The following is a 10,211-nucleotide window of genomic DNA, read 5'->3' on the forward strand; positions in this document are numbered from 1 at the left end:
CTACAGCAATTGCAGTGCTATGATGAAGATTTGGCAGACAATTTACAATCATGCTTGTAGTACATGGTTTGCATAAAAATTAACACTCAACAATTTAAAATGGACGGTAGTAAAAATGCTTGCCAAAAAAATCAAAATGAAGTGTTTAACTAGAAATACTAGTTGATTATATACGTAGAAAAATTCAAACTAAGGAACAAAGATGATTGGTAAATTCGAAAATCACCATGAAAACCTGAAAAAGAAGAGTAATCCAATTCTCAAATAGATGTGAATCAGAATAATATTTTGGAATATCATAGTGATCCAATTCTGAAACAGATGGGAACCACTCCTCAAATTTGGATAAGTATTGTAACCTAATTCTCAATTGTAAGACCTTTGAGGTTCAAAACCCTAGCCGAGGATTGGACTTCAAAAAGATGAGGGAGTTACCTTGCCTTAACATTTTCTCCACTAATCCAGCCATCCAGGGAAAAGTCGGCGTACCGCCATGCGATGGTGAGCCACGGATTGTCCCATAGGATGAGGACGAGGCCATGGGGATTCGCTGGAGAGGAGGCGAGAAACCAGAAGTCAGTATGCGCAGATACACATAAAGCGGATCGGATCAGATTTTCTTTGGGTCGATCGATCAGATGGGCTGCATATGGGCCACTAGATGGGTTGCGCGAGCGCTCAGTCCCTGGTGGCTTCTCGCCGGTGTCCAACAACAAATTTTACTGGTGTCACACGCCTACATGGGCTACAAATATAACGTAATCGGAACAATTACCCGGTGTCCTGTGACACCGGTTGCTTGTACGTAGGTCCGCCCAACGAGGCAAAACAACAAACAACAACCTATTCACAACGCTCGAGCAGTAGCTAGAGTAGTCGAGCCAGACATAAAGACATAATTTCAAAACTAAAGTGCTAAAGAGAGGGTGGGGCAGGCGCCATAAGTTCAAACTAAAGTGTTTGTTTTCTTTGTTGCATTTGTACTATTTTGTTTACTTTGCTACTACCTTTGTTTTGGTTTATTGGCCCCCTTAGTATTCTATGCCAAATTTTGATCATGGATTTAATTAACAAAATAGTAATGCATGTCACAAAAGGTAGTATCTTTGGAAACTATGTTCAAATGTGAATCTAACGATATCATTTTTGATGACATGCATTATGATCTTGTCTGTTAAATCTATGATCAAATTTTGACACAGAGTACGAAGAGGACCAATAAATCAGGATGAAGGTAGTACTCCCTCCGTCCGGAATTACTTATCAAAGAAATAGTTGTATCTAGATATATTTTAGTTCTAGATATATCCATTTCTGCGAACGGATGGAGTACATTTGTATCACTTTTGTTTTCTGTTAACCCTGACTAAACAACTTTGAGTTCCTAGCACCATTACTGTTACTCCCTCCGTTCTGAGTTACTCGTCCAAAAAATAAATGTATCTATATATATATTTTAGTTGTGGATACATCCATTTTTTATGACAAGTAATTCCGAACGGACCGAACTAAGTGATACTACAATTTGTCCTTTTCTATTGGAAACAATAGAAGTACACCCATTCAAACGTAAGTGAGTGGAGATGCAGATTCCATGACTGGTCAACTGGAGTCTTATGGAGTAGCTTAGCTGGTTATTAACATCGGACACCGTGATTAAGAGTTCACATGATGCAGATCTTGTCCCATCGATTAAATAAAAAAGAAGCCAGATCCGACTTCACTTCCTGGAGTACTAGCTTTGAGCAGAGCTTTAATTGCAAAAGCTGAAACGCCTCGGCACGCGGGCACACCACATGGGATCCACCCGCAGAGAATCTCACACCGTGGTCAGACAGATTTGGCTCGTTCTACGCATGGGGAACGTGTTGACCCCGCTCGCACGCGAGTGTTCTGGCTGTTTGTCACTGGCAGGCTGGTCCCGCTCCCTGCTGGACCCACGTGTCACTGGAACGGGTTGGTCACGTCCTCGCTCCGCGCGCGTGGCGGAGGGAGCACGTGGGCCTGGCGGCGTCCAACGCGCGCGCATCGGGGGCGGGCCTAATGGGCCGACCGGCTAATTAACTATGAACCACACAGACAGAATCCACGGCCCACTTGCCCAATAAACAACCCCTATCTGGCTCGATCCTCGCGTGCGGCACGTGTTGACTGGGTCCCGCCCGCCCGCCATGCACGCAGCTCGATGCGTGCGGAGGACGGAGGACGGACGCGTTCACTTGGACTGGGGCCTTGCGCATATCTCGGATTTGACTAACCGACCGATAACCATGGCCGCCCCTTGTTGATCGAGAGCGGCGGAGGGTGGCTTCTTCTTCTTCTTCTTCCATGTCAATGGAGATTCGGAGCAGCCGCCACCACCAGGAGGAGGCGACCGGCAATCTAATGAGGCCGGGATCAGGTTCAGGTCGGTGCTTCCCCCCCTTCACCCTTCAGATTGTGTAGCATTATACTGTCAATTAGTTTGTTTCTTCCACATTCAGACTACCCGCCGGTAATGCAGCGAGGAGGGGCACCTGCGGCTGCGGCGCACCGGCGGCAGTTCCAGCCCATTCCAGCGCCCTTCATGTCATTCAGGCCGCCGCTTGCTGACACGCCGGCGCCCCATCACCAGGTTCGCGCGCGTTTCTCTGTCTCATTCCGCTCTGCTCCAATGTGATTCAGATGCTGCTCTTGCTCTGCTCCTCCCGCGAGATAGCAAGATCCTAGTCGGTCTGTCTGACCTGACCTGCTTCGGTACTCTTGTCATGTAGGGGCAACTCCGGTTCCACGGCCACGGCGGACCCAGGCCGTTTCACCGGCCGCCGCCGCCGCCGGGGAGCTTCCCAGGTGCCGCGGATGGCACCGCGTCCACAGCTCAGCAACGTTTCACCGCCGACAGTGCTAGTGCCGTGTATAGGTCTGCGGTTGGCGTCTACGCCCCAAGGTTTGAGCTGATTTCCTCAACTAATTCTAGTGACTGACGACGGTAGTTTCAGACTTGCATGTCGTGCTAACTGACTGACAAATGAATTATATGCTTTGCCTGCAAACTACAAAGCCGGCGCATATGGAATCCCAAGTCAACACTGATGACTATGTTCTACAACGGCGCCGTCAACGTGTTCGACGTCCCGGTGGACAAGGTATCCATGCATTGCTCGTGTGCTGATTGCTGAATGACCCAAGCATTTTTAACTTCTCATGTCTTGCTTAGATATGGGTTATTGATTATCTCTTCTTAACGATGGTGCAGGCCCAAGAGATTATGGTTTTAGCAAGCAGGGCATCTGTTTCAACCCCACCCAGACCCACTGAAATCCAGAAATCAGGCTCCCATGTCCCAGCCAATACCAGATTTACAGTGCCCGACCCGAGGAAGACCTTTGCAACTCATGTATCGGCCATTTCAAGTCGAATCCCCGCTGTGCCACAAGCTCCGGCGCTCCCAAGGAACACGCCGCCAGGCTACCAAAATTACACTCCTGATCCGAGAACATCCTCAGGCGTACAATCATCAGTTGCTCCTCCGGTATCCCGGGCATCCTCAGCGCAACAGATGCAACAAGCATCTCCAGTTGCCGTCGCAGAACCTATTAGGCCAATAGGTACGTACAAAGTTACTACTTTGTTACCACTTGTTGCTTGCTACACCCTCCGTCCAAAAATACTTGTCACCAAAATGGATAAAAGGAGATGTATCTAGAACTAAAATACATCTAGATGCATCCCCTTTTATCTATTTTGATGACAAGTATTTCCGGACGGAGGGAGTAGTTAGTTCTGCACTTCAATTCAGATTGTGGGAAAGTGTTATAGTACTGATTCATGCTGTTGCTTCAGCTGTCCCTGTCCGTCAATCTCGGAAAGCATCTCTCGCCCGATTCTTGGAGAAGCGAAAAGAAAGGTATAAATCACATGCTAGTTTGGTGATTACACTTTGCAAAAGCAGTATCTCCTTGGTTCAAATTTCATCAGTGCGCCATTTCTTCCGCAGAGTTTCAAGTGCCACGCCATACCAGTTGTCAAAGAGCCCGCTAGAGAGCAGTGGCAGCTTGGGCAGTGCGAGCAATTCAAGCAGGTTATCTAGCGCAGACAATGCTCCACCCAACAACAACTGCCAGGAGTCTATGAGCTATGTTAGCAATGACGCTATGTCGGCAATTCCCCATAGGGTAGTTATAGAGTTGGAATGAGAGACAAAAAAAAAAAGGTTTGTCTACTCTTAGTCTTAGCTAAGAGATGATCTTCTTAGAAGGATAAAACAATTTTTCCTATTGTATGAGATTTGTTCTTTTAATTGCATATTCCTTAGTTTAATTTTAAATGCCTTTTATTTTTAGGTGCATGCTAGCATTAACATTTAGAGACAACAATAGGCAATAAGAGACTCCAAAATTCCTCCCCTCCCTCGCGTCGCCCCTCGCGTCGCCCCCGCTCGGGCGACTCGGGCGGGATCTGAAACCCTAGCCGCCGGGGGTCCCCATCCTTCCTCCCCTCCCTCCGCTGCCGCTGAAGGACGCCGCCGGCTATAGCCCGGGGCTGACGGCGGTGGCGGGGGTCTCCCCTCTTGCCTGCGCCGTGGGGGCGGTGCGGAGCCCCGCGGCGTGGGTGGCACGGCCGATCTGGCCTAGCGGCGCGATGGTCCTGCCTTCCGGCGGCGGCGCGACGGCTGCCTCGGCCAAGGCAGTGGCGGGTGCGGCAGTTGGCCCTGCCTCGGGCAGCGTGGCGGCGTTCGACATCGGCGGCCGGGTCTGCGGCGACAAACCATCTGACCTCGGATCGGTGGTGGCGGCATGGTGGGCCTGGTGGTTCGTTTAGTGGTGATGCCTCCGCGGTGGTTGCGGCTTGGGGACCTGGACCCCGATCCGATCTGGATCTGGTGGTGCCGGGGTCTGGGCTTGTCGGCCTCTAGGCATCATGGGGGTGCCGGCAGCGACGCATGCCCGGCGTGGTGACACTGGTGGACGTGGTGGTCATCTTCTTCGCGAGATGGCCGGCCAGAGGCTTGGTGATCGGATCTCGAGATCCATCATCTTGTCCCGGCTGCGAGTAGGGGAGACATGGTTGCCGGTGAAAACCGAGCCGACGACAGGCGATGGCGGCGTTCTCGCCATTACCTTGATGAAGGCATCGTCGTGTAACTATTGTCGACCCACTCGTGCTGCTCCAGGGGAAACCCTAGGATCTGGTGTTCTAGATTGGACCATGATGGCATTGTGGTGTCGTTTCTCTCTTGGGAGCATCGTTTGCGGAGCAGCGCTGGATGTCATAGGCAGGAGGTGGAGCGGCTTCGTCTTGCACGGAGCTTCGATGGTGATGTCAAGTCATGCCTAATCGACAGGTGCTACACTTTGTCATGCATGGTCGGCAGGTGCTACGCACGACAGATCCTCCAAGGACTTCAAGCTGTGTCGGCTGGTGATACCTGGCAGCATGGCGCTGGGGTGTATCAGTGGCGACCGCGACATGCTCAACTATTTGCGCGCAGGGAGGAGGTGCCGTTTGGCGCCGTGATGGCGTCGACGATAGCTAGACCGAGCAAGGTTGATGCATCAGTACAGTTCTGAAGATGGAGCGGTGGCAGTTGGCGGCGGCGGCATCTGAGTGCACGCCGGACCGGTGAGACCCATGCCCGGCAGGCGTCCTGGATGGGTTCTCAGGTCTTAGATGTTAGGTTTGCCTGCGATGTCTGTTTGGTATTAGGCCAAGGCTATCTACGCCCTTCATCAGCTGGATAGAGATGCTTAGACGGCGGCTTTAGTTTTACTGTTATATTACTTTATAAGGTCTTGTGAGAATAATTAATAAAGTGGCCATATGCATCGCCCAGATGCAAAGGCCGGGGGTCATCCTCCTTTTCTAAAAAAGAAGAAGAGATAACCATATTGTATAACACATTCTTGGTCTTCTCTGGCTGTTGTGCAATGCATAAAGCTTGCTGGATCTGTATTTGTACTGCTAGTCGTCTGTTCATGAAACAAGCTGCACAAATTCTAAGAGTAAGGGCGTCTCCAATGTTGCTTAATTATCACCAAGCTACCAGTACTGGTGTCGCCCTTGTTGCCGAGTTAATCAACCCGGCAACGTCTTTGCCTAGTTAAACTCGGCGAATTGGACTTGCCTGGACATGGCCGGCAATCATTAAGTTCGCCAAGTTCTTTCTCTATCAGGAACTTGGCGAATATTTAAATAATCTTTGTCGAGTTTTGACTGTCCGAGTCGGCAGAGCAAAATCTCTTTGCACAAGCAAAAAGCGGTAGGAAAGATGTGGAGAGGGCACTCGGAGTGCTTCAAACTCGTTGGGGTATTGATTGTGTAGCTGCAATGATGTGGGAAGTGAAGACACTTTGACAGCTCATGACATGTTGTGTAATCTTACACAATATGATTGTTGAGGATGAGGGCAAAGGGGCAGCCTGCCCCCATGATTTTGAGAAGCTCGAAGTTCAGGTTCGCCTCTCGGAACAGGAGCCAGAGCATATTGCCAACTTTCTTTAGATGCATCGACAACTTGGAGATCAACATGCGCACATGCAACTTCTAATGATCGTGTGGAGCAATCCACGCTGAAAATCACCGAACTATGTTGTTGTTTATGTTTCAGTTATGCACTATGAACAAATTTTATGTTTAGACTATGTTTACATATGTGTTTTTATGTACCGCTAATTTGTATTTGTGTACACTACTCATTGTTTATGTGTGATGATCGACGTGCATGTGTTTACATGGATTTGATATTTCGAAAGTAGGATTTGTTATTACAAATGAGGACATTTGAGGGCTGGACCGGTGTTGTCTGTTGTCGCATCCTGACGCGTCCACTGACGTATAGTGGTCTGGATTTGCCCAATCCATTTCTAGATGCTCTTATCGGGGCAGAATAAAAAGAAGTAGCTAAAAAATGTGAATGGGAAGACTCATACTACTAACTAGATGATACCTTGTTTGTCCCTACGGAAATCGATCGAAACATATTTCAGTTATATTTGGTTCTATGGAGCATGGGTATTCTAATTAATACCCCATTCATTTCATAATGTAGCGCCTATAAATTTTTCTAAAAGTCAAATTTTGTGAATTTTGACCAAGTTTATTGAGAAAACTATTTATATCTACAATAGCAAAAATACAAAATATGAAACTACATCTTGTGATAGATCTAACAATATGTGTTTGACATTCTAGATGTAAATGTTTTTCTCCAGAAACTTGGTCAAAATTTGTGATTTTTGACTTTGTAAAAAATCTATATGCGGTACACTATGGAACGGAGGGAGTAATTTGTTTTTTGTTATATGATACTCCCTCCGTCTCATAATGTAAGACATTTTTTGGCACACATTATGGGACGGATGGAGTACATATGATTCCCTATTTTCACTATTGAGATGACCCTTCTTGATGCATTTTTGCATCTTGAGGTGGAACTTTTGTCATGTATGTTTGTATGTTGATGTGACATATTTTTCAGTTTAAGAGAAATTAGTTTAATGTGATCAACTACTTAGTTGTATATGATATGAATAGGGAAATAATGTAAGAGTAAAAAAATATACACAGGCACACAAAAAATGATGGTGATGCCAAGGAAAGAAAAATTGATGAGAACAAGTGCGCAAGATGTGCCGGGTCGAAGAGTCAAATAATACGGAATGAAACAAAAAAAATATTAAAATTTTGATGTCAAAGTTTTACGAGAAGTGTCGGGGGAAAGCAAAGTGGATTTGGGGTGGGAAGGGTCTCAATGTCGACAGAGGCAGCATGAGGAAGGAAACCCTAGTGGGCAGGGAAAAATTACTATAAGTTACTCCCTCCGTTCGGGTTTATTGGGCCTGCTAGCCACGGCACGAGGACCAAGGAAGTAACCATCCGTGACTTACGAAAGTAGCAGCAGCCAATTAGATTAATCTGCAGTTATTCCAAAGCCTCACAGCAGCTAATTGCCCAGCTTTACTTTCGCATGCAACCAACCACAGCGCGAGGCAGTTATTGCTCACAGCTGGTACTTTGCTGTTTTCCCGCATGCAGCGATGAAGCCGAAACGGCAGCCCAATCGTGTGCGTGCTCGGCGGAGCTGATCGAGGAAAGTAAACACGCATATTTAGCGGGGACTTACAAAAACAGATCAGAGCAAACTTGCTAAGAGGCCCAATAAATCCGGACGGAGGGAGTACCACTCTTGCGGGCTCTCTCTCTCTGTTTCTTGGCTCGCAGACACACCACGTGGGTCCACAGAGAATCCACGTACTTGGCTCGTTCTACGCATGGGGAACGCGTTGACCCGCTTGCACACACGCGAGTGCTTCGGCAAATCTGTCGCAGACAGGCTGGTCCCGCGCGGTCCTGGACCCACGCGTCACTGGGACGGCTTCATCTGTGCCTTGCGGCGCGCATGTCGGCATGTGGCGGAGTGAGCACGTGGGCCGACCTGATGGGCCGGCCGACTAATTACCACAACTCTAATTACAGCCACACATACAGAATCCACGGCCCACTTGCCTAACGAACAACACAAATTTGGCTCAATCTTCGCGGACGGCGAAATCACTAGTTGAGGAGTACTCGTTACAAAGATCACTTCACTCTTCCCAGGTTACGACAAGTGACGCGCTGCATGTGTGCTACTTGTCGCAATCTGGAGTTTTTTTCTTTTTTCGTAGATCGTTTATTCAAAACGTTTTATCCCTTAAACTGCGTCAAAATTTCAAACCATTTTTACTGTTGGATTCCTCGTGTCGAGTTCTTCAAAACTAGATCCCATATTGATAGGTTTTGATGAAAAGAATTCACAAAAAAAAATGAACCGGGAACATAGGTTTTTCCCTTTTCGAAAGAGGCACGCCCGTGCCTCTCACGAAATCACAACTTGCTTCCCGCGAAGCAAAATCGTGACTCGTGGAAGGAAGAAAAAAGAAAACATGTTTTTTTTTTGTTTCCGAGGAGTCACGGCCGTGACTTTCGCGAAAGCACAACCGTGCCTCTCGTGGAAGCAAAATTGTGACTCTAGCAAAAAAAATTAAAAAGCTAAGGAAGACCGGTGGAAAATCAAAACGTCGAAAAATCCGGGAAAACCCGTTTAAAAAGCCGAAAACGCATGCGAAAATATTAAAAAAATAAAATCAGAAGGAAGCGCCCAAAACTCGACACGTGACGAACGGCTGAGAGCACGTCAAGTGGCGCTGATCGTTGCGAGGCTTCCGAAGAAAAGCTGTTCTCCACGTGTTAACTGGGTCCGCCCGCCATGCACGCAACCGTTTACTTGCTTGGGCCTCGCGCAAATCCAACTACCCACTCTTCTTCTGCCATGCCCATGGAGATTGGGAGCAACCACCGTGAGGAGGAGGAGGACACTGGCAATGGCAACCTAATGAAGCCAGCAGGTATCCTTCTACATTCAGAATACCCGCCGCCGCCGGGACTGCTGCGGGGAGGAGCACCTGTCACGCACCGGCGGCAGTCCCAGCAGGCCACTCCGGCGCCCTTTATGCCATTCGGGCCGCCCACCGCCAACACGCCGATGTCCCATCGTCAGGTTTGTCTGTCTCCTTGGTCATATGACATTCAGCTGCTGCTCCTCCCACTAGATAACAAGATACTAGTCTGTCCGTCTGTCTGACCTGACCTGCTTGTTCTGCAGGGGCAGCTCCTGTTCCATGGCGACCACGGCAGATCCTGGCCGCCGACCAATCCGCCGGGGAGCAACTCAAGTGCCACCGATGGCATCGCGTCCAGAACACAGCAGCGTCTCACCGCCAACAGTCCCGTCTATACATCTGCGGCCGGTGTCTAAGCACCAAGGTACGTTAACATTTTATTAATTAAATTTAAAGTTAAATTATGGCATAAAATGTGAGAGGGACCAATAAACCAGGACGAAGGTCGTAGTACATCATCTATTTTAATCTATATATATCTCTTTAGCAGATTTTCCGAACTAATAATAGTAATCTCAAACTTGTTCTTCTAACTGACAAACGAATGTTTGGCCCCAAACTACAAAGCCGGTGCATATGGAATCCAAATTCAACACCAATGACCATGCTCTACAACAGCGCCGTCAACGTATTCGATGTCCCGGTGGACAAGGTATGAATACGTTAATTGCTCGTGTGGTGAATGAAGAAGCATTTTGAACTTCTTTTGAACTTTGGCAGGCCCAGGAGATTATGGTGTTAGCAAGCAGGGCATCTGTTTCAAGCCCACCCAGGGCACTTGTAGTGCAGAAA

At 48.1% G+C, this 10,211-nt stretch overlaps 1 protein-coding gene across 1 annotated transcript; it reads left to right on the top strand.

Moving 5' to 3' along the window:
• Positions 1-2,170: 2,170 nt before the first annotated feature.
• LOC123089636 (protein TIFY 6a) lies at positions 2,171-4,299 on the top strand. The gene is made up of 7 exons (XM_044511267.1): positions 2,171-2,407; positions 2,484-2,614; positions 2,754-2,926; positions 3,041-3,125; positions 3,236-3,587; positions 3,823-3,886; positions 3,977-4,299. The coding sequence occupies exons 1-7, from the start codon at positions 2,329-2,331 to the stop codon at positions 4,173-4,175; spliced, it is 1,083 nt and encodes a 360-aa protein (XP_044367202.1). The 5' UTR covers positions 2,171-2,328; the 3' UTR covers positions 4,176-4,299.
• Positions 4,300-10,211: the final 5,912 nt, after the last annotated feature.

The sequence above is a fragment of the Triticum aestivum genome, chromosome 4B, assembly GCF_018294505.1.
Source record: "Triticum aestivum cultivar Chinese Spring chromosome 4B, IWGSC CS RefSeq v2.1, whole genome shotgun sequence".
In the NCBI taxonomy this organism is placed as follows: Eukaryota; Viridiplantae; Streptophyta; class Magnoliopsida; order Poales; family Poaceae; genus Triticum; species Triticum aestivum.